The sequence below is a fragment of the Lycorma delicatula genome, chromosome 3 (assembly GCF_047948215.1).
Source record: "Lycorma delicatula isolate Av1 chromosome 3, ASM4794821v1, whole genome shotgun sequence".
Taxonomy (NCBI): Eukaryota; Metazoa; Arthropoda; class Insecta; order Hemiptera; family Fulgoridae; genus Lycorma; species Lycorma delicatula.
In genome coordinates, this window is record NC_134457.1 from 212,747,724 (window position 1) to 212,773,666 (window position 25,943).

General features: G+C 29.1%; 2 protein-coding genes across 5 annotated transcripts in view; one reads left to right on the forward strand and one right to left on the reverse strand.

Annotated features, from left to right (window-relative positions):
• Positions 1–2,224: 2,224 nt before the first annotated feature.
• On the reverse strand, positions 2,225–20,500 carry SsRbeta (signal sequence receptor beta). Of its 2 annotated transcripts, none has more exons than XM_075361465.1 (5): positions 20,342–20,500; positions 16,090–16,237; positions 13,447–13,677; positions 9,901–9,984; positions 2,225–2,496 (listed from the first exon to the last, which is right to left on the reverse strand). In XM_075361465.1, exons 1-5 carry the CDS (start codon positions 20,368–20,370, stop codon positions 2,368–2,370), a joined length of 621 nt encoding a protein of 206 aa, XP_075217580.1. In that variant the 5' UTR covers positions 20,371–20,500; the 3' UTR covers positions 2,225–2,367. The 2 variants fall into 2 exon arrangements, with proteins under 2 accessions (XP_075217580.1, XP_075217581.1); XM_075361466.1 differs by lacking the exon at positions 20,342–20,500 and adding an exon at positions 20,102–20,253.
• A 325-nt stretch (positions 20,501–20,825) lies between these two features.
• Positions 20,826–25,943, forward strand: part of LOC142322412 (electron transfer flavoprotein beta subunit lysine methyltransferase-like) — a 110,088-nt gene continuing 104,970 nt past the window's right edge. For all 3 annotated transcript variants that reach the window (XM_075361468.1, XM_075361469.1, XM_075361467.1), the window contains exon 1: positions 20,826–21,021. The gene's annotated coding sequence lies outside the window, so the exon portion shown is untranslated. The remainder of the gene's footprint in view (positions 21,022–25,943) is intronic.

Consider the following 25,943-nt stretch of genomic DNA (forward strand, 5'->3'; position numbering starts at 1 on the left):
ATATCCACTGGTGTAGTTAGTTACAGGTTAAACTGGTTTACTATGTTGATTTGTTATCGTTTGTGTACTTTTTTAATTGTGTTGGTTTTTGGGGCATAATTTCTGTCTTTTCAAATGATATTTTAAAACCAATTTTATTTGCAATGTTTTGAAGTTCTGTGCTTTAGCTCTGTCACTGTCGTTTGGTAGCAGTGCCAAGTTGTCGATGAAACCAAGGCAGTTTGTTTTGATTTTTTGGCCTATTTTTATTTTTGGGGACATCTTTTGATCCATTTCCTCATTACAATTTCCAGGGCACATTGAATAGTAGTGGTGAGAGTCCATCACTTTGGTACAGTCCTGTTTTGATCTCAAATGGTTCAGAGATTTTGCCTCTGAATTTCACTTTTGACTTAGTGTTTGTGAGGGTCAGTTTTATCATGTTTACTAGTTTGGGATGTAGTCTGAGGTGTCTTAGAATTTTTAGTAGGGATTCTCTGTGGATGCAATCATGCTTTCTTGAAGTCTACAAACGTTGTCGCTATGTTGTCTCTGCTTCTTTTTCTGTTGTAATCCATTAACTTGAGACTTAAGATCTGGTCTGAACAGCTCCTCCAGGGTCTGAAACCTCCTCAGTATTCTACTTCTTTCTCAAGTTGTAAACTGATCCTGTTGAGGATGATTCTTGAAAGAATTTTATATGTTTTGTTTTTCATGTAGTTCTTAGTTTGTTTTATCTACTTGTTTGTGTAGCAGGTGAATGAAGGCTGTTGTCCAGTATTCTGGTAGTTCTTTTTTGATCCAGATGTTGACAAGCTGTTGATTAAGGATGATTTTTGCTGGTCTTCCTGCACGTTTCCAGATCTTTACAAAGGTCTGATCTTGTCATGCCACCTTGTAACTCTTCATCTCCCCAACAGTGCTTGATACACTTATTTAATTGTGGGAGGGTTATGTTTTCCAGTGTTGTTGTTATTGGGATGCTGGTATCAAAATTTAGGAGTTCTGTTGAATCTTCACAATTAGAAGTTTAGCTAAGATTTCCATGATGTCTTTATTGTTAAGGGCTAGATTATGGTTTTCATCTTTCATTAGTATAGTTGGGAGTTTGTATTTTTGGAGATGTTTTTGAAGGTTTTGTGGCAGTCTCTAGACTGCATTTTTTTGAATTCTATTGATTCAGTGTGTTTTGTCTTATTTTTTTTAGGGTTCAGGTGGTTTCTTTTCTTTATTTTACTAGATTTTGGAAGGATGTTTCTGATTTTTAGGATTGGTGCAATAGACTTTGTTATGCTTGACGTTTTTTCACTGTTTCATTACATTTGCTTTTCCACAATTGATGTTTATTATGGATTTTTACTGGGGCCATTCTAATGCAATTTGTTTAGGTTAACCAACCTAAAAAAGCATTTTTTTTTTATTCCAGCTTTGGGGTTTTGCAACAGTTTTCTCAGAAACTACTAGCTATATTTCTGGAACCTGTACATTACTGTCCCAAAAATGTTAAGTGGATGCAATTAAACTTGGCAGTGATAAACTGTATAAAATTTTACAGTAAAATGTTTTATAAAATCCTACTTCAAAATATTTTTAGTTACTACTTTGTCCATCCTCAGTGAGAGGTGCTGCTGTTCTCATAGTGGTGTCAGCTGATGGTTTTTTAATGCTGACGTACTTAGAATATGGTCAAAAAGTATGTTGACATCTTGTATTTCAATTTGTATTTTATATGGCTGTTTCAGAGTCGAGTGTGATTTTCATTGTCTACTCATTTGTTCTGTTGCACAAATTATATTTAAGTTCTTTGTTTATTTTCATTTCATCATTTGTGAATGTCATGTTTGTTTTAATTATTCATTCAAATAATGTTGGTCTGATGTTTAAGTAACTTAATACGTACATAAAGGATACTATATAAAACATACAAAAAGACATCACATTAATTTGTATAAAAGACTACAAGAAAAAATAATACCTTCATAAATTTGAAAATTTAACCATTGTAACATTCACAAATAAAGAATGACAATCATAAACAGACAATGAAAATCATCCGTAACTATGATTTTTTCCTCAAAATAGCAGATAGAAAAAATACTACAGTCTTCAAGAAAAATATCACATGCTTAAATTTAACTATATAGCAAGTGACAAAATAGCCAATTTTTATGTTTTTTAAAGTTAGGTTGATACCTAAATAACAATATTTCTTTTCAAGAGAATGACAACATATAAATAATACAAATTTAATTTATAAAAAATATCTGTTTAATTCTAACAAAACACAAGAATTCAATACAAATGATGTGGGACACAAAAATAGTGATAATGTTGACATGGATGACAAATATGAAAATGATCGGGAAAAACACAAATGAAATGATGTTTTTATTCTTTAGCACCCTTTTCTTTTTTATGCTTGCTGATTTTTTCATAGTTTGATTTGCTTGACCACCATAATAAGAAAGGAATTAGAAGTGAAGGAAGTGTCATAACAGCAAATGCTCCCCAATCCAACTGCAAAAAAATTTTCATTTATGAAATAATGACAAATTAAAAGCATAACATATTGAAATCAAATTTTACAGTTCTTAGATTAGTTTACTAAAAAAAGAAAACAAAAAACCCTTATTGACAAGTATTGTATGAGACTATGTCAACCGCACCTCCAGCACATATAAATTAGCTTGAAGCAGTGTGGTAAACTAAGCTATAAAAAAAAAAATCAAATGCACCATAAAACAAAGCTCGTTATAGATTACATATACTGTGTGCACTATTTTTGCCAGAAATTCACCTTAAAAAATTAGGATGCATTTCTTACACTGGGATTTCTTATCAGCAAACTTTAATACTCGTACATGAAATTATGAATACATAAAAATTACCCAGGTAAGTGTAAATACAGTCTTATATGTAACACTTCAGTAAATGACTCATACGTTTGATAAATGTGAATGATACCAAATATTAATCTAATAGTCTACAATTGAAGCTTAATTTGGTAAACAATATTTATACCACATTAGTTATATCTCAATATGAAAATTCAGTGTCAGACAAAATTTAAAAATCTGTAAAACTGAAAAATTGAATGAAAGAAATAAGGTTATTAATATAAAATTACAAATTAGTGATGAAGATTACAGAAAGGAAGACTTTTATGAGTAATAGAAAAAAGCTATATTTCATAGTTTCATGATGGAATATGCTTTTTCACAGATCCTATCATCCTACATCCAAGATACTTGGTAGAAAGAGTTTACTACGTCAGTGTAGATTTCACAGTTAAAGCCTGTGGAAATTGCAAAGGATCTCCGAATACCATACAATTCAAACTAGGCTGAGATCGAGTTGTATTCATGAATACATAGGTTGTTTGTAAGGATATGTATCAATAAATGCCAATAGCTGCAGGATGCTTACTAGAAGCATCTGTAGTAACAATCATAATATTTGATTTTGTATATAGAACATCTCAAAGACTATGATGCAAAAAACATTCAATGAACAAAAAGATTGCCATTGCTTATGTATACTGCAATAAATGAACCCTCTCTGTGTCCATATAAAGCATCCCACCAATTTTTATTTGACTGATTAATCAGCATTAAATTTTAACATAATCAATTTTGAAGCATTGTTATAGTTTTATTCCAACAGTTCTTGGCCCTGGAAGTGACAACTGTCAATTTTTCAAAACATACTTTGCTATTAATAAACTGACATTTGTTTACTTCAGGTCATGGCATATTCTTTATCATTTTCAGTCTCATCATTATACATAAATGTGGATTTTTATGAAATAAAGGATGTTTGAAAATTTTATAAGTAATAACTGTTGATTGTAAAAAATAACTTCAATTTTGTATGCATAGTCATACTAACCTTTATATTTACGTCGTATAAATTACGTTTTGTAAGAATAATCATTAAGAAAGTGATATATTTGTATTACAAAGTCTTTAGAAAAAATGGTAGATATGTAAAATTATGTATTGAATATACTTTTAATATCCAATTTATTTTAGATTACACTGATAAACATCATTTTTGTTTCCTAACACGTGATATATGATTTTACTCTGTTTCTTGATGCTAAAAACAAATATGAACTCAGAATATTTCTATCGCCCACCATTTTTGAAAAAATTTTTAATTTTAATTAATGGATTTTTTTCATTTTTCAACATATGAATGAAATCATATAATGAGCTAACAAAATAAATTTGTTAGCTCATTTTTTATTGTTTAACGTTCTTAATTTGTAAGCTATAAATAAACAATACTAGACAGAAAATTAATCATATCATAGTCACATATTATGACATCATATCTATCTAATACTGAAGAGTGAGCCTTCACGGACAAGATTAATCATATCATAGTCACATATTATGACATCATATCTATCTAATACTGAAGAGTGAGCCTTCACGGACAAGATTAATCATGTCTGTGCAGGTCAAAATACAGCTGTGTTGTATTAAGTACTGGATTTAGGAATGAATAAATTTTTGTTCAGTCTTATTGCTGTCTTAAGTTTGTTAAAAGTGTAGTGTCATGCCTTGAAATTGTGTAAATGATGTGGATGCCTTTTGTTATGTATGTGGTGAGTTTATTGTAAAATTAAATTAAAAAAACATTACACCTATAATTAAAAAGGCATATCATTTGTAGTTTCAGTATTGGTGATCAGGATAAAAGATATGGGCTCCTTATATAGTATGCAGTAATTGTTCTGTATATTTAAGAGGATGGCCGAAAGGTACACGGAAGGCTTTGCCGTTTGGTGTATCTATGGTTTGGCTTGAACCAAAGGATCATGTGATCGATTGTTACTTTTGTTTAACAAGTGTATCTGGAATTTCTAAAAAATTTAAACATACTGTAAAATATCTTTCATTGCAATCAGGCCTATACCTCACAGTGAAATTATTTCAGTTCCTGAGTCACCTGTGAATGTATGTTTCGAAAGCGGCGATGAAGAATCAGGCATTGCTGAAGAAGACAAAAATGATTCTCAATTATCTTCCAATCAGCTACATCTTATATCACAAGGTGAATTAAATGACTTGGTTAAAAATTTAAATTTATCAAAAAATCAAGCTGCACTGTTAGGATCAAGGCTGCAAGGTTGCAATTTAGTTCAAAAAAATACAAAAATTTCAGGCTTTTGAAGCTGACAAAAAGAACTTTCTCAGTACTTTATTAATGAAAATAATTTGGTTTATTTCACAAATATTGATGAGCTTATATTGCACCTAGGACAAGTTCGTAAACGTGAGGGCTGTCACCGTTTATAAATTCGTTCAAGTATAGTTTAAAAGTGGTTCTACTACACAACGGTAACAAACATCCTTTGATACCAATCACTTTTGGTATTAATTTGAAAGAGAGATATGATGTGATGAAAGACGTTCTTGAGAAAATAAATTATAAAAAATGTAGCTGGAACATATGTGGTGATTTGAAAGTTATAGTTATTTTGTTAGGCATGCAGTTAGGCTATACTCAGTACATGTGTTTTCTTTGTGAATGGGACAGCCGAGCTAGGGATAAACACTATGTTATCAATGAGTGGAAGAAATGAAACTTAACTCCAAATGGTAAAATACTATTCATGAGCCTTTAGTTGAACCCAAAAAATATTTTTACCCCCTCTCCATATCATTTATAACTAATGAAAAATTTTGTAAAAACAATGAAGGTTAGTCCTGGATTTTTGTACAGGCAGAAATTTCCGAATGTAAGTGAAGGAAAAATTAAAAAAGGAATAATTGTTGGTCCTCAAATAAGAGAGTTGGTCAAAGATGATGTATTTATTAACTCAGTGTTAAATAATGCAGAAAGTGCAACTTGGGGGCTTCATTTCAAGACGTTTGCAAAAATCTACTCAGCAAACAAAAATCTGACAATTACCACGATATTGTTAATCAACTTTTTATTTCATACAGAGCTATGGGATGTAATACATCTTTGAAAATATATTTCCTCCACTCACATCTGGATTTTTTCCTGGATAACCTCAGAGACATAACTGATGAATACTGATTGTTTCCACCAAGGCATTTCAATGATGGAAAGCCGCTATAAAGGAAAATTGAATACTAACTTGCTAGCCGATTAATGTTGGACATAAATTTGGGATGTACTTGAGGCTATTTATAAAAGGAAAGCATCAGCGAAATCATTCTAACACAGGTATGGCCATGCAAAATTATAAATTTTAGAGATTTTAAATATATTTTCCCTTAATAATTTTTGAGGCATAATTTATTTAAAACTAAGGGTGATAGAAAAATTGTATTTACAGATCTGTAATGTACGCCAAAAAGCAATTCAAGAAATGGTATCACACTTAGTGAATCATTAAAAATTTTTTTTTGTCTATCAGTGTTATCTATCAGCCAATAGTAAGGATTTACATAATAGTTACAGTAAATGTGCTTTAAAAACTTTTGAAAAAATTATCCTACTTAAAAAGTCTTAGGTTTTAGTGCTAAGATATGCACTAATATTTTTCGGGGCATAAGTTGATCCTACCAAAATTGCCACCATGGAACTTCTGTCCTATTATATCCTACTTGCTGCTTTTTATACATCAAAACTTTTTGAAGTTTTAGATAGTTAACTACAAAAAAGATTTCTCTACAGTGTTTTCACCATGTATTTTGTAATAACTTTTTGAAGTTTCAGGTTATATTGATTTTTGTGACTGGGTTAAAAATGATTTTATGCACAAAGAACAATACTGTTGCAGGTCAAAATTTGAACATTGTTCTAAAGTGCTATTGATGGAACAACTAAAAAATTTATTACAAGAAAGAAATTTTTAAAACTGATAATGTTAAAAATCTTTCCACATGGGATAACTCTTTCTGTATAGATAAGGAGCAATGGTAATCAAAATTAATACTGCTGAATATCAGTGAGTAGCACACATCCACAAGATCTTTTGAATAATTAAAACAAAAATTGATGAAATGCTAAGAATTACATAAATAAATAAAAAAAATTATAACCATGTTAACATATTAACTCACCTACTGAATGAGAGACATTGGTTGAGTTGATTCAGCAAATAAACTGAATATTATTACATTGAATGATGAGTGATTTATTTTATGAATGAGTTATTATCGAATCATCATAGCACTATTATGGTACCATACCTGTTGCTATTTAAGTAATGCAATAAAATGATAAGCACAGTTCAGTCTATTCAGTTCATCAGTATGCATGACTGTTCTATTGGTTTTCCACAAGTTTAAAAAAAAATGTGCAATTGGTTTACATAACGACATAACTTATACAATATTGGTGTGACAGTAATCCTCTGGTATATCAACAGTAAGGAGCAAGGAGCTGATCGCATCATGGTTTGTGGAAAGACTGGATCATTGGCCCCTACTTCTTTAACGGAACAGTTAACAGCAAAACTTAGTTGGCAATGTTAGGAAATGAATTACTGCCTGATTTGGATTTGCTGGGTTCTGGAAAACCAGAATGGTTCATATTATGTATACCCCTATGCTGCGTGACTTTTAGGACACTTGTACATTCCTTGTATTTAGGATAACATAAATCAATTATTTGTACCTGAAGTACAGTACATGGTTGCTATAATGGACTAATTGGGGGAGACTGTTGTTCATTGTTGGACAAGTCTGTTATATTGAATTTCAAGTACATTATTACATCACATCTATATTTAATGTACATCTCCAGGCCTACACAGTACATTTTTTCACATTTCATTATTAAATATCTTATATTAATACTGTACTTAAATTAATAAGTTTGAATTAATATTTTTTATTGAACGTGTAATACATAGTCCAAGCCCAGATTGGAAGCCAAGATGAAAATAGTAATTTAAGAGAAAAAAACAAAAATATGTAAATACAAAGAAAAACTAATTTTATTTTATTACACACTACACTACACAATGACAGTTCTAAAATATTGATTATGGTAGATTGAAAAAAATATTAGTTATGTACAGTGTTTGATTTAGCCTATTGACACAAAGTTGACAGAAATGGGGAGTACAATTTTTAATTACTTACATGACTGGGTTTGCTTCTTTATAATTTTACTTTACCATTTTATTTTACTTTATATATAATTTCTTTAAATTGTCTAAAATTTTCATAATACAGTGGCATGTCTTGTCCCTGCAATAAATCAATGAATGAAATTATTGTATCAACCACATACCATGAACACTAGAAAGGCTGGATTTTTATTAATTACTTTCTCTTTTTTTGCCACATCTTCAGAATCATTTTCAGTCTGCTAGAAGACTTCATCAATTATTTCTTTGTCATTCATAATTCTGTACACAGGATAGTAATGCCATCTTCTAATATTTCTTGCCCATCATTTTCAGTAATTTTTTAAACTGTCAGAAATTCACCCACTTCACAAAAATATTTTTTGAAATCTTTTTCAACATTTTCATTATTTAAGCAACAATGTTTTTCCAAGTATGTGTGAGGGTTGTCTTTTTCAATGACTGCCAAGCATCATTTAAATTAAATATTGCTGAATTTATAGAATATCTTTTTATATTGTTTACAATTTTCCCCTGATATTTATCTTCAATTAAATCATCTTCCTCTTCAAGTACGGTTAAGTACTTCATCTAAATATCTCACTTGGTTAACCTTTTGCATCCACAATCACACCGTGATCCATAAACTGTATTAAAGAGGTTATGTTGGGTGGTAAAAACAAGCATATAATTTTGCCTTCATAACTAACCAACTTTTCTGGTATAGGATGTGCCAGAGCATTATCTAAAATTAAAACAGCCTTTACTGTATCAGCAGGTATTTTGAGGATGTTTTCTTAATACTGTTTCACAGCAGGAATGAATTTGTGAAAAACCAGTCTTCAAAAATTGTTAAGTTAAACCAAGCTTTTTTGGAAGAATAGTAATGTACAGGAATATTTTGCATGATATCTTTTAAAGCATGCGGACGAGCAGCTTTACCAATAACAACCAACTTCAGTCGATATGTGCCAACAGCATTTGCATAAAATAAGGCTGAAAATCTATCTAGACTAATCTATATACCCTAGTAAATACACTTATAAAAGTACTATGTATGTGTAGATTTAACTAAACAAGAAAAATTATCACACAAATGAGTTTCTTTTCAATCACAACATCACTGTACTGTAATAGAAATACTGTACAATGTGTCATCTGGTGCATACTGTTGCCATAATTCTGACATGATGTAGGAAAGTTGGTGCTATTTTTTTTCTTACAGAGTGGCTAACTTGACTTAGTCTGTTATGTTGAAAATCTGCTGTATTGAGGTCTGTTATAGTGAGCACTTAATGTAATGTATTTTATGATATAAATAAAAGGCAGTAATGATGATCTGCCTAAAAGAAAATCTTAATTTGGTAAAATTATAGCAGTACACTTGAATTTATGAAACAGCTCAGATCTAATGAGAATGCAGATTAATTTCTAAAAGCTTGGTTGGCTTGATATAATTTTAATGCAAATTTTACTCTTCAGAAAGCATGAAAAGCTGATGTATGTGCACTTTACTGAATCTTAGAAAGTAAACTAAGTGTTGAGATAAAAATTTATTCTTCTTTAAGAACAAATCAAGAATGTAGTTAATGTTGATAATTATTGAATGTATTCCTTATATATTAAATATGTTTTACACAGTGTAATAAAGATATGGTATACTATGTAGGTAACCAACCTAACTATTTACATTTTATTATTACAAGAACATGTTTCATTTAAAAGATTCAATCTTTTCCTAATTTATTGAGGTACAAAATACTGATTGAAAATTTAGAATTAGTTTTTAATAAATCATAGAATAAAAAACAAACAGAAAGGGTAATTATTAATGTAATAAATTTAATAGAAAATTTACTAACCAAATGTGGTGAAAATTTCTTGTCAAAATCTTTATAAGCTATGATAAGTCCTTCTCCAGGTTCACTTGTAACAGCAATCTGGACCTAAAAACACATTAATTAAAATTACAATTGTTGAATACTATTTTTCCCTCTGACAATATATACTGCCTCCAAACGAAATTGTAACTATTACAATAAATATTTACTTTAAATAATTTTTTCAACTGAAATGGAATGTGGATATGCCAAATTAGACAACAGCTGACTATGCTAACAATCTAATCAAATGTAACACTATCTGGTTACATCTAAGGTAATATAACAGTAACTACACATAAAATTCTATATTTCAAAGAAATATTAATGATTTACAAAAGTATGAGGTCGATTAAAAATAGTACATTATGCAACAAGCCTATAATGATAGTCATCGATGCATGAGTGTTAAGTAAGTTCACACTCAAACTTCACAAGAGTGCATTAACGGCCATTATAGAAAGTTGTATACTGTATTTTTTCTATGGCTGAAAAAATATTAGGATTAATCAACGATAGAATAGATAGTTTATAGATTTTTTCAAAATGTACATAATACATTTCTGTGAAAATAGATTATTGGTCACGTAAATTTTACCTCGTATTTAATAATGATCATTGTTAAAGACATTTCTTCCTCAGAATCTGACATAATTAACAAAAGGATAAACAGTGTGATACAGCAACTTAGTTACCTATATTGGTGTACTTTAAAATTGATCCCTGTTTGCTAACTACTAAATTGAATTAAATCAAAGTAAAAAAAAAAAAAATGATACATTAAACAATACCCACTGCTTCTGACTGGTCAGTGGTTGAAAAGGGTAGGTTTTTGATTGGTTGACTAAGTGTATCATAATGAAAATCTGTTTTATATGACCTCATTATGATTGAGATTCCAGCAGCGTAATTCAAACATTATAATATAGCTGTAGAAAAGTTATTTTTTGCATTTAACTTATAGAACCTTGTTCCATTTTCTCCTCTTGGCTGCTACACCTTTTCCAATAGTGTTCATGAAATGCATTTTGGTATTGAATGCAGTTCCAATAAGGTTTTTTTACCTACTCTACTAACACAAACCCGTTTTCCTTTCAACAGAAATTTCAACTTTGGGAATAAAAATTTAGCCATGGAAACACGGTCAGGGGAATATAAAATATAAGGATAAATTTGTAAAAATCACAAATCAACAATGCTGTAGTAAGAAACAACTATGTTGTAGTAAAGGAACTATGTATGATTTGTACTTTGACAGTTAAGGCATCAAAGTAAAAATTTCTTCATCTTTGGGATATCTTGCTTCCAGAACATATCATTTATCAATAATTGATAACTCTGCCAAAAATGTATGATAGATAAACCCTGAACCTTTAAAAGTTAACAAATAAGGAATTACTTATACAACAAAAATATATGTAGTTTGATTTTTTACAACACTTACAAAAAATAAAACTGCATGCGATATGTAATAGGAAATAGAGTAGTTAGATAAGTTGAGGCATTATATATTAAAAATTAAGGAAAAAAAGTTGAACTTCTCCCCCATTCTAACTTATTTCTAGTTTTACTTAAAATAATATCAGTAAATTTTAACAATTTGAAATTTGTATCTTAGACTTATTCTCCAATTTATCCTTTAGTTCTATTATTACTTTTTTCTCTAATCACCAAGAAGCAAAGAAAAAAGACTGCATCCTTGTATTATTCCTTTCCCTTTCTGAGTTGAAGGTTGTCTTCTTTTTAAACACTATCTTATTCTGCATTTCTAAGATCTACAAATATCAAGTAGATAACTTTGATTTTCCTTCAGTGCCTATCCTTAGAGAATTACATTGCATTCCTATAATTTTCACATTTACCACTGCCTGATTTGTTTGATGTGATAAAATAATGAATTATTATCACAATTATTATTCATGAATTGAATAATTATCTGAACAACTTTGATGTTGGGTAAATAATTTATTTATTAAGATACAAAAACAGGCTATATGAATTTAAAAAATATTAAATCTGAAGTTTTTTTATTCATAATTAAAGACATTCAATGTGTGCACCATTAGTAATTTGCAAAATATCCAACTGGTAATAAATTCATATCATCTTCATTGTAGCTCTTCTAAAACCATTATCAATTTCTTTTTCCTCCTCCAGTATTTCAGATAACTTTTCCCCTCTGTACAGTCTTTCCATGTATTACTGACTTATACTACCTCTGTCTTCTCTTTCAAACAACTTCTATCTGAACATTAATATTATTATTTAGCTACATTTTTTCAAAATTTTCTCTGGTTTTTCTATAAAGTAAATCTACACACCTTATAATTATTGTTTTTTTCTAAATCTCTCCTTTAACCAATATTCTACGATTCACTTTGCAGTTTCTATTAATTTCAATTCTTATACATCAATAGAATTTTACCAACAACATTTGTGTTTTTGTATTTTCTCCATCCATCCATCACTGCTAAACTTTTATTAATCCCTTCTCCTCTGTCTTAATTACTTTCTTCATAAAACTTATAATGAATCTACTTTGTGTAATTTCTATTGAAACTATAATAATTTCTCAGTCCAAGTAGTTTTCTCTAAATTTTAACAAAATATAAGTCTTTCTTTTTGTCCGAAAATTAATTTTTTTAAACATTTTTATGTAGTTTCTTAAACTTCAACCTATTATCCAATTCAGTTTTTTTTGCATTCAGAATAAAAAAATTAATTGTACACCTAGTGCTTAAATAATCTTAGCATTTACATAAATTAAATTGATATTCTTATGCACAGTAAATAATTTATGTCACTTAAGCATCACCTCAGCACTATAATTTGGAAGTAGACAATAAAATTGCATTAGTTCATTAAGAGAGAAAGGGTCTAAAACAGCTATGCCCAATCCAAAATTGTTACTGGGCCAATAAAATATTTATTAGATGTGAAGTCAGCCACAGCACATAGACAATAGGTATATAGGGCCAGCTGCCTGTTATTATAATTTTATTATACAGTTCTCAGTGAAATAAGACAATTTTTTTCAAAAAATCAAAGTTTTAAATTTCAAAGGTTGTTTTAATATAATATAATGGTATATTTTAACAAATACCCCAAATCTAACTAAATGTGTTAATATTTTGTTTCTAACATAATTTTTTTTAAATTTCTTCTTAAAACATTATTTTATTTTTAAATCATATTATTTTAAAAATAAAAATCTTTTATAGTGTATCTTTAGCATCACAAGTTAAGACCATAGAGCCATCTGTAAAAGTTGTTAATAGTTTAATATAAAAAATAGCCATGAAAAGTGTATTATGCTGTTAAGCAGTCAAAACCAATATAAACAGATGTTCAATTACTTGTATACAAAGATTTTTGTTAGATTTTTTAATGCATAAAAAACATATCTATGTAAAATCTATAAGGGGAACAACTGGGCCATGGATTGGACATAGCTGTCTAAAATTATATTATTTATAAATGACTCCTAAAAGATTATTGTTAATAACTATGCCAATGAAGTGATCTAACCTGTTTTGCATTTTCTGTTGTTTTGTAATTAACTTCAGCAGCAGAAAAATTATAATAACCATACTTCCTAGGACGAATAACAACAACATGTGAAACATTGGTTGCTGGTGGAATGCGATCAATTTTAACGCTCAGCTGCCCACCTACAACTGAGAATGCTTCAGAAGGAAAACTGTTATCACTTAAAACAACACTCAGTGCTGCACTGCTCCCGATGTTGTATAATGTGTACTGAAAGCAAAACAGAAATTTATACATTTAATTATCAAATATTCACGGTATTAATATTTAAAATATTATAAAGTATATAGTTTTTTCTTTGTTGTTGATAAAATGCATGTTTATAGAAAAGAACTAAGGTAAGTAAAAACAACAACAAGAGAGCAGCAAAGATAAACAAATTTTATTTATATTATATAATTATATTTTTTTATTCATATCAGGTACTTTCTCATAGATCTCATTTTCATCAGAAACATTAAAACTACAAGAGGTATGTTTACTATCTCAGTTACTGAAATAGAATAAATTAACATCTATTCAAACACAAGAGTGTTCTCAGAGTAACTGTGCTGTGGTAGTGATAATCTAGTTAAACACACACACACACACACACACACACACACACACATCACTATAATAGCGTTGATACCAGATTGCTCCACAATAGCCCAATTTTCCAATGATGAACTTGCTGTCATAACTGTAATGCTTGATGGAGAAGAGGAAGAAAGCAGAAAAAAAAGAAAATGAGTACAAGATGCATGATTAAAAAGAAAAATGTGAGGAGTATGCTACACTTTATAAAACACTTATTTTTGATGAAGATAATTTTTCAAATACTTTAAAATGCCTTATTATACATTCAATTATATTATTAAATAAGGTAGCAGTGGGTGTCTGTTCTTATGGCAAGAATAATGAATATGAGGTTTTCACTCAATATATCAGTAAAGCACTTAAAAAGGTAGTTTGCCTATTCTGAAAATCATAGCTCTGCCAGGTACAACCAACAAAGCTCCATATATAATTGTAGGTAATGAAGTGTTTTCACTCATAACATATTTGATGAGACCTATGTAACAGTTAAATGACAATGACAAGTGCACATTTAATTATCACTTATGTCGTGTCACAAGAGTTGAAAATGTTTTCAGAATACTGATGCAGAAATTCAGAATATATCATTGCCGAATTCAAACAAAACCAGAAAATGTGGACAATATAAAAATATATAATGGAATTATGAATAAGTCTGGAACACTAGGTAATAAAAATGATACCAAGCAAAAAGTAGCTCTTAAAAAGCTTCCATTGGACAAGAGAAATTTATCAAAAAATACTTAAATTACTTTGTGAATTAATTTTACATATCTATGAATATATTGGTCTAAATTTGTTACTAAAATTAATAAAACTCAACATGTTATCATCATCAATTTTCAATTCATTATATATCTCATTCCAAGGATGGTATATTTACTGCTTCGCTAGGCATCAGAACTCAGAGCTTTTTCTTAGCTCTAAAGGTACAATTACCTCCAGTTCTTACTGTTGTTCAATGTTATTACCAATTTGATGTCTACAGGTATTAGAAAGAACTCTCAGCATATCTAACATTTTTTAGACATTTTACCTTCAAATGTGTTACCCACGTCAGTTGGCCAAATCACAATCCTAGAAATCTAACCTGCATGCATGCTTTAACTGGTTCACCACATAAAAACACTTGAGGGTCGTGTTCCCCAACCAGGAAAAGCAAATGCACTTTGTTTTTTCCTGGAAAAATGTGAATCGAGTCAACTTACACCAGGAATCTAAGTAGGTTATTGTTTTGAGGCAGCTTGATAAATCATCAACAAATAAAGAACACATAACGAGTTTTCGCACGCAGTTTATTATACTTTTTATGTCTACTGCAAACAAAGTAACACTTCCCTGTGGTATTCTGGATATCATCGTTCCAACTCGAACTGAAAAGGGTCGACTACTGAGGAAACCGCTGATAAATGCAAGGAGATTTCCTTGTTCACCCTGTTCATGAAGTGTATTTAGGATTCCTCTCCTCCACGATGTGTCATACATCTTTTACAAATAGAAAAATACAGCAACCAGGCATACACATCAGGTTGGAAACTGTAAATTACTCATGTTTGTACACTTCATACATGCATGTTCATACCCATCGCTGTCAACACAGCTAAATAATTTTAACTATGTTTTATTGGGTTGAGGGGTTGTGAAATAATCATCATAAATTTTTCTTTACTTTTTGTGGAGCAAAAACGATTGAGAATCATTGCTCTAATCTAATCATCACATTCAAATTTCAATTATTCATTAATTATACTTTCATTGCTGTTTTTAAAAAAAAAATAGAAATAAACATTTGGTTAAATCTTAATAATAACAAAAATATTTCAATTTCATCTGAAACTAGAAAACAAACAACCAAACTCTGTCAATCTCCATGGTGGGGTATAGTGTCTCAGCATTTTTCATTTTTCTTTAAAAATATGTCCATTTTCACATTACTATGCGCAAGCTTCAAGCTAATGTGATAAATTAATTTCATCAAGCCCAAAAAAAAAGGCAGAAATTAAATGACCATAATCCACAGTTTTGACACTAACAAGCATTTACCTGTATAACAATATCCATATCTTCAACAAGATATTTGTTTAATACTTGTTTTGATACTAGAAGTCGAGCACCAGATTCGGTTTCATCAGTAGAATGAACAAAAGTGATAAATCCCATAAACAACAATACTGAGAATTTTATGTCCATCCTGTAACACATTACAAAAAAAAAAGGTTCTTAATTAAGCAACTTATTTTAGCAAAGAACTTTGCAAATAAATAAGAGAAAGAAAAGAAATATACATATTTAGTTTAGTTGATAAATAATTTTGAAAAAAGATAAAAAACCACTGAATTTAAACTATTATCATGGTTAAATTACATTAATTGTTCAATAAAGCATGGTTATTTTCCAGACTGCTGTAACTTAGTATAGTTAGACCCCTTTATTAAGGTAGTAAGCAATGTAAATAATTATAATATCACATTTTTACAGTTACTTGAAAAATTTTAGGTTCTTTACAGGAAGATGCGTGCAGCCGATCTGTAGTTTAATCAGTTAGTTGTTAGATGGTGGCACTGAAAGGAGACAATAAATAAACAGTACATATTTTTTCTTTTTAATACATACACTGTACTGTAATTTCATTAAAATAATACAATGATACTGTAATAATAAAATAGAACAATAAAGTACAGTATTTTTTGCGTACAGTAATTTACATATATATATATATATATATCATTTACTGTATAACTTAACAAGAACCTAACCTGTATTTTTGCATTAAATGTTGAGTCTTAATTTATGCGATTCCATTATACGCAGAAATTTTCCAGAACATAATACCTATGTAAATTGAAGGTGCACTGTATAATAAATTTATTTAAATAAATAAAACACACACACATACACAGGGTGTTTCTAAAATGGAGGGCTGGCTATAATTTTTCAGATTCTACTGCAAAACTAAAAAAAAATATCCTGAGAAAAAATGGCAATTTCTCCTTCGTTCTACCCCTGTCTACGATTTTGTTATTTTTATATAAAAATTTATGATCGAATTGAATGTAAAGTGGAGGACATGAAAACAGACACAAAATTACATCTATTTTCTGCCATAATTTGGCTATTTGTTAACAGACTTAAAAAAATAAAATGTTGTGTTGTTCAAAATAAAAGACTTAATATTTTAGCAAATAACATAAATTTTGATAAAACTAATATTTACAGAGATATAATGGATTGAAAAATAAACATGGTTGCTATTTTGTAATTTGTGAAGGAATTTAATTCCTGATGTTTTCTAATTTTAAAACTTTATTACCAAGACAACAAATATTAATGTGATTCGTCTACTCGAGATATAAATTTCTATAACAAAATGGTGGACAGGGAGAGAACGAAGGAAAAATCCCTATTTTTCCTAAGAATAGTTTTTGTTTAGTTTTACAAGTAGAATCCAAAAAAGTATAGCCAGCCCATCATTTTGGAAAAACCTGTTCTATTTATATAATAAATAAATCTAATCTAATTAAACTTAACCTACACTCGCTTTGCATGCTACCTAAGGTTAGAAAGCAAAGTGAGTCTAGGTTAACTTAGGTTGGATTATATTTATAATTACATTTATTTATTATATAAAGTTATATAATTTTAATTTATTTTCTCCTTTCAGTGGTGCCATCTAACAACAGACTATCTACAGACTGGCTCGGTGCATCTTCTTTAAAAGCACCTAATTTTACCCATTATAATAAATTAATTTATTAACAGACAGCAAATTTTGGAAATATTTATCTACTACATCTACAGGGGTTGAACTTATTGATAAATTGGTAAATAAATTGGAAATAGGGGCAGGCTTGTAGTTGATTTACAAGGCATTTGATTAGCCTTATTAATTTGCTTTTAAAAAAACTTTAAAGAACTGATTTCAGAGGAACTCCTAATTATTGTTTTCTTGAATCGTCTTTTCTATCTAATTATTGTATCATAACAGTCAATGCTGAATCTCGTTTTCCAAGTGTCTTTCAATTGATGTATAAATGATTAATTTGTACTATTTGACCAAAAAATTAAATTTTTTATCTTGTGTATATTTGTTTCTCTCTGAAAAGGGCAAAACTAAAAAAAAATACAGCAATTTCAAATAAATAAAATAAATCTTCTATTGATCAGTACATAATAATACAATATATAAATCATGTCAGGAAATGTGAAGGTGTGCCTACTCCACAAATAAAAAAAGAATTACACCAGCAGTTCTGTGTGGGTGGATCAAGAAAAATGGGAAAATCTTGATCAACACAGCATCAAACAATAAACAATTAATTATAGTTTGTTATTACATATTAATTATTTAAAATATAAACTCATCTTTTTTCAAGCTATCTTTCTTTTTACATTTTTTCACATAATTCTAATTTGGTATGCCATTTCCATTAATGTGTTATTTACTCTTGGAAGAAATAACTTTTACAAAAAAAAAGTATAAGGATACATATTCTAACGATGGTGAAAACAGTCAACAATATTAGAAATCACTCTAGTTCACATCTGCCTGAAGAGTAATTGTAAATAATTCATGTAGTTATTTAAACATGCTATACTACCTTTATAACAGTGTTAATATTTCTATAAGAATTATATTTAAACAATATTCAATCTAATTATATCAAAGTAATCAAAGATAAAAAATATATGAAAGATTTTCAGCATTATTAACGCTTTGCACTCAAAAACAATTTTTCTAGTGTCCCCACAGTTCTAATGGCCTGCAACACATCCACTTGTCATATCAACGACAGCACACATCCTCAAACAAATTGGAGCTTACTTGCAGAACATGTGGCCTGCAATACAGGACACAGGAGTGCAAAGGGTTAAGAAATTAGGACCAGAAAATTTTTAATGCTTTATAGTTTTTTTATTTATTGAGAGGTCTTTAGAAATATTTTGTTGTACATACTGTGAAAAATTTATATTTTTTTAATGTTTGTTTTTTTTTCAACACAACTTTGCCTTATTTTATTTCCAAAATTACTCTAATTTATCTATGTAGTTAAACATTTTACTTTTAGAATTTTCAAAACTGAGTTTTTTTTAGAACTTTTAAATATTTTAACCAGAACGTTTTTCATGGTATCACTGTCCATATATCAATGCTGTAGCCACAACTATATTCTTATAAATAATTTATCTTGTTTATTTAGAAGTTATATTCATTATATCTGTCAAAATTAAACATTTCAGAAAAATGCAGCTTCAATTTTATTTCCTTTTAATTATTTCATTTCTAAACTGGGAGAGAGTAATTGAAACAGCTCTGAATTCACATTAAGTGCAAAAAAATCATTAGCCTAAAATTAATAATAGCCAACTTTGTAGAAAATAATGTAGATACAGTAGCAGGAATTTAGATATCTTAAAGAGATCTTTGAAAAAGATCGATTCCTCATACCTAAAAGTCTAAGGGCTGTTATGCATGAATTTATTTATGCAGTTATATAGAAGCTTGCAGCAGACTTTTTTTTTATTGATATTATACAAATAAAAATTTATTGTCAACTGTACAAATTATAGTTGAAAAAGACCATTGTTAGTAGGACCTGAGTAGTATTTTGAGTAAACTATTACCTTACAAGCTTTGGTGCTAAAAATCCCAATAAAAATGAGAAAGAATTTAATATAACACTTTCATACTATCTGTTAAATATTATGTGACCAATAACTGAATTTAAGTATAATTTTGATAGGATGTAGTGCTCAACAAGACTTCTGGAACTGAAATAATTATGTTTCCAGATAAAACTATTTCATATTCATCCAATGAGATCAGTGTTTATGGGACTATATAAATATTCTTAAATAATAATATATTATCTAAAGATTAAATATAAAGCAACTAAAGCAATTCACCTGTTACTGTAAACTGAACAAACCCAATTATGTGACAATCAATTATTATTAAAATTAAAGACTACCAATTTAGGTATGGTACATTTGTTCAATTTTCAAAGATAATAAAGTGAAATTAGCTCTAATAAGAAAGAAAAAAAATTTAACGCACCTTAAACTATTATTCATGATTGATTTTCTTAATTGTAATAATGTTGATTATAATAAATTCCTTGAAATTCAACACCAACTTAAGTTACTTAAAAATATCTAGAGAAATCCAACAAATGTTAGTTCGTATTATAACCTAAATATAAAACTGTTAAATTTACTTATAATACGAAGTATTCAAATTAGAAGTACGGTAATTATAGAATAAGCAATATAATAGAAGTCAAACACTGTACATTACCTGAGAGACTGTTTAAAATACCACCTCATCGCACCGAAACAACTTTCTGCCAACTCGATTCAATAACACAGGGGTAACCCACAAATGACCAGCTGAGTTTGTTCATCAACAACGTAGCCAACGTGGTTGTTATGGAGCCACGTGTGTGTGGACGACAGAAATTTAAAATAAAAATTAAAAAATGTGAATTATTTGACACTCAATAAAAGTTAAATGAATAGTATATACATTTATTGCGCGTTATGACTGTAAAACATAGAAATAATTATTTATTACTGTACGGCGAGCATTAACTCATCACATTTCATTGAAAGTATCAAGTTGTAGATTCTGTATTATATAATGTCTTTGAAAAAATATAAAAATTAAAGATGTATTTGACATACAGAATAAGAGGGATTTTGAGTTTTTGAAACCTAAAATTATCCGAAAACGTTTAACGTCAATAAAATATTTCAGTAATTTTATCTATATAACTCTTTGTAATGCTGGAAGTATGAATATAGTGAACGAATACCGCGTCTTCTGAAGTATAAATTTGCTTGCTGTATATGCTTTGTTATTCTACAAACTTCTGCATCTTTATCTCTCGCTATTATAATTCAGTTGATTAGTTCATTCTTTTATTACTTGGCCACTTCACCCAAAACTTTATGTTTTACAACAGTTTGGAAATTGAGGTTAGTTCAACTTAGACAAGAGGTGTTTATTTATTAATAATAATAGCGTAAAGATAATTTTAGACCCATGTACAATTATCAAAATATTTAGCTCCTTTGCAAAAATATATATGCTCCTTTTAAATTTGTTCTAACATTTCTGGTAACTATTACTAACCGGCAGTATGTTCTTATACTAAACTTTTCAATTAGTGTGTTATGTAGATAAATACATAAAAGAAAGAAGAGATTTTATTTCTTGTTATGTTTTTGATAAATTTTAACCTTCAAACTAGAATGTATTCTAAAGTTATGATTTTTTAATCCTTAAGTGTAAAGTAAAGGTAATTGTGTGTGGTTCTTTTCTTTTTTTTAGAATTATTTTACTCTTCTTTTTAGAATAGGTTTTAAATCATCTTCATCCTCAAGAATAACTTTTTCAGGAAAGAAATTAAGTTTAATTGAAAGGATATATGATTTATGGCAGTGTAGAGGACCAGCACTTGTTTTCCATCTGATAGGTAGACAGTTCCAGACCAGTTATATTTTAACTCTTATTCTTCTTAATATTATTCTGTTGGATTCATGGTAATGGTGATCTAAATTTATATCAAGCTACAAGTATATTTACTAAACGAACAGGGGATTTAGCTGCTTGGGCATTTCAGATCAGCAAAACTATTTAAGTTATCTGTAAACTTGTGGAATATCACACCACTCAATTATTTATCTTGAGTACAACCAACTTGTGAATTTGATTGTCAGAGAGGTTGGAACTATCTTACTATCATACAAGTAATAGATCTTTTGTTCCAACAAAGTACTTCCAACTGATCTGTTATGTACTTCGGTGACTAGTGGTGCTGCATTCTATTCTCTACTTTACTAGAAAATGTAAATTTTGTTGATGTATGAGGAATGTCCCTAAAGTAAGTGTACTGATTTTCCTACGGACGAATAAGTAATATAAAATGCCCTTGATGTATAACAGCACATAGGTAGTGACCTTGGCTACATTTGCATATTTGTTCAACAAATCAGTTTAATCAGTTCAACTGATCAATTTGATCAGTTGACTCAGTCGCAACTGCCAGTCTACAAGTCTGGCACAGAAACATTTAATTTTTTAACCAAAGTTTGTGGCGATGCCAATCTATCTGGTTTTAAAGTGGCACAAAGCTTTCAAAGAGGGCCGAGAAAATTCAGCTTTCAAAGACGACCCTTGTTCTGGAAGACCAACCTTATCAACAAACGATGAAAATGTGGAAACAGTGCAAGCTGTGTATTGTGTACAAAGAATTTGTATAGTGACTTTACCATAGATGTCTTGGAAAGACTTCGAAAACAGGTCTAGCGAGTCTGAATGGACATTGCACATGATTGGGTGCTGCACCACGATAACTCACCAGCTCACACTTTCCATTCAATTACCAATCACCAGATAATTTCTGGTGAAGATAAATATCGCCCTACTTCTGCAGTCTCCCTACAGCCCAGATCTAGCTCTGTGCAATTTCAATCTCTTCCCTAAGCTGAAGGGTCATGATTATAGGATGATGGAAAACATAAAAAAACTGTAACTGATGAGTTACACTAAGGAAAATCACTTCCAGTACTGCTATGAACAGTGGAAGAAACATTGGAACCACTGTACAACTTCCCAAGGGTCATACTTTGAACTTATAATTTCAGGTAAGTTCAATAGATAATTAAGTAAAAAATTAGTACACTTTCTTTTGGGACAAACCTCGTCAAAACTATTCATAACAACCCTCTTTGAATATATATAATATTGAACTATTTGATACATTTATTGTTAAATCAGTTATATTCTTTATCAATTGGGATGTTATTTTAAAAATTGGATATATACCTTTAGATCTCACACAAGCAGTGATGTTTGTCAGGACTTGTTCCCATATTACCTTATACTATTATTATACTGTGTCTAGCTAATTACTAATTAAAGAAGGAAAAAGTTATCTTTTAAATAAAGGATTGGCTCTAAAATACATTTCGCTAAATATTATTTTTTGTGTAGTGCATTATGTTATATTAATATTTAAGATATGATTATAAAATATTATATTAAAATGTAGATGACTATTCTTTATGAAAATAAATCAGAACATTATCTTAAAAAATTTGGATTTCCTGTTGGTTTAAGCTAGAGTTTTTCTTAATGATAATATTGTTAGAAGTGATAAAATGTTTTCAGATTGTGCGTTCTGGATGTCTTAATGTGATTTAGAACAAAACAATCTCTCTATTCATGCATTTGCCATTGGAAATTATAACAATAAAGCAGCCAAGTTTTTAAATTATGGAATTTCAGCGTGGTCCAGAAGTTATCAGTCATTAAGTTTATTATCAAGACACCTTTTAAGCTCTTCAGTCCTTTTCAATATATGCAATTTTTTTTGTAAAATATGACTGAGGTAAAATGGGACCTAACAGCAAAAGTACTAAATTGAAATCTAAATGCAGAATAATTTTTTTTTGCATTGTTATAGATATTATTATCCCATTTATATTTACTTTCCACAGCTGAATGAAGAGGTGCAAAAGATCATCGGTGTGGTCTACAACTGCAGAGATTGTATAATTATAATTCCACATTGTAGGGGTAATGAATGGAAATCTTTTGTTTACTTCTTCATAAAAAAATACAACATAAGAAATCCAACAAGTAGACTTGTAGAATGTTTAAAATGCAAGTCATCATACGCAAGATAAGGTGTTCATATGTTTTAAGTTTAACTTGTGACATATACTGTACTCAGTCCAGTTACCAGATGGAAAACACCATACTTTTATTCAGTTATTACTGGATCAGACTTCATGAAATCATGGATCTCCTTAACTCTGTTATTCTGCCCTGAAAATTTCCTTTACCTCATTCCTCTTTTTCAATGGTCCCGTGAACCGTTTACTGTAAACATAGTAATACATAAATCCTATTAGTTTATACTCAACACCTCCTTATCCAATTTATTACTAATTTTTCGATTGATCTTCCCATTCAAAGATATTTCATTATATAAATATTTTAAACTTTTGTCAATTTCCTGTGTTTCTTACTGTATTTGCAGTTTACCTCTTCAATTTTATTACTACCACTTTGCTTTTTTTTTTGATTTTTCCATTTATTTATATTACTTGATATGAAAACTGCATTTCTATATCATCCACCTAAGTGGTAAGGTAAGGTAAATTTAGAGTATGATCTTTTTTCCCAGAATAATGGTGTCCTCACCAAGTAACCATATTCTTGCCTACCTTTACCATTTATTTTCCTCTTCCACTTATTTGTAGTATCTTTTTTATAATGACTGGGATGATATTTAAAAAATATTCCAATAGAAACAAATTTGTGATGATATCCATGGCATCTTGGTAACCAGTACCATATAATAACACAGGTTTTGGAAGAACTGCAAGTGATTTTAGCATCTTTTTAACATTACTTGCATCATGTCTTGTTACTTATGGACATGAAGAGTATGCACTGACAAATAATCTGGCTGTACATAACTTGTTGTATATTCCTAGTATTCAGTGTATTTGCATCGGTTACCAGGAATTGGAAGCATTTACACTTACAAGATGTTCCTCACAAATGCCACAAAGTTAAGTAACATCCTTCCTACAAAATTAGATTCATAGTGGTTTTATAGTTGAAAACAGTGGTATAAGTGATTGAATAGTATTTGTTTATTTGTACACAGATTCGAAGCACAGGCTAGCAGGAAAGGACATTGAAATGTTAAAGTAATAATTACGCTTGTGTTTTTAAGTTATTTATTTTCGATTTATTAATATTAATAATTTATAATATAAAGCATATATTAATTAACAATATACTCGCAAAATCATAAGCTCTATTTATTACGTTTTATTCATATACAGTATTCATAATTTCTTAGCATTTAACTTTTGAATACATAATCAATTTTAAATAATATGTAAAAATGATATATTCTTCCTCAGGAAGTAAAAAAAAGATTATTTTCTTAATTTCAGAATACTAATTATACTTCTTATGTAGTTCTTAGAGAAGTACAGTGTAGCGTGATTTTTTTAAGCTGCATATTCTCTTTGTGGGTTTGACATATAATTGATTGATAATACATATTCATAATATAAAGTAGATCTTATATATAGATTTAAATCAACTACATTCATGTAATTCTTTAAATACAGAATCAATCTGAATGAATACATTTACATAATTATGTTAATTTTAAATTCCTTTAAAAGAATTAAATAGTTAAAGCAAAGTTTTTTAACATTTTATAAGTAGGCATCTAAAAACAGCTATGATGAAAACCAAAGTATACCCTATGTATTTAAAAATTCTATCAAAATATACCCTGTATATTTAAAAATTCTAAAAGTCACTGTACGTCTTTTTACAGTAAAACTAAACCCAAATGAAAATACTAAACTGGTAGTAAAATAAAACATAATTCAGTATTTTGCATTATAAAGGATCATATATATATATATATATATATATATATATATGCTTTACATTCTGAGCAATAAAGTATTGCTATTGTATAAACAATATATTATTATCACTAACTTTTCCTGTTAAATGTTTATAATAATTTCTCTTCTTGATTTTTTCTCCTTATAGTTTTTTGAAAATATGCTAAGGAGAAACAATCAGGAACAGAAATTATTATAAACATTTAACAGGAAGAGTTAGTGGTAATAGTATTGCAATGTTCATATATATATATATATATATACACATGCATGAGCCTTTATAATGCAAAGTACTGGCTACAAAAGAGTGCTCTTTCCAAATGTGCAAAATAGTAATAATTGCAAATGAACAAACCGATGATAATACACAGTTAATTTATACATTTATTTTAATATTTATGGATAATGGCTTATTTTCTACCACATAATTTGTTGTGGGAATCGAACTT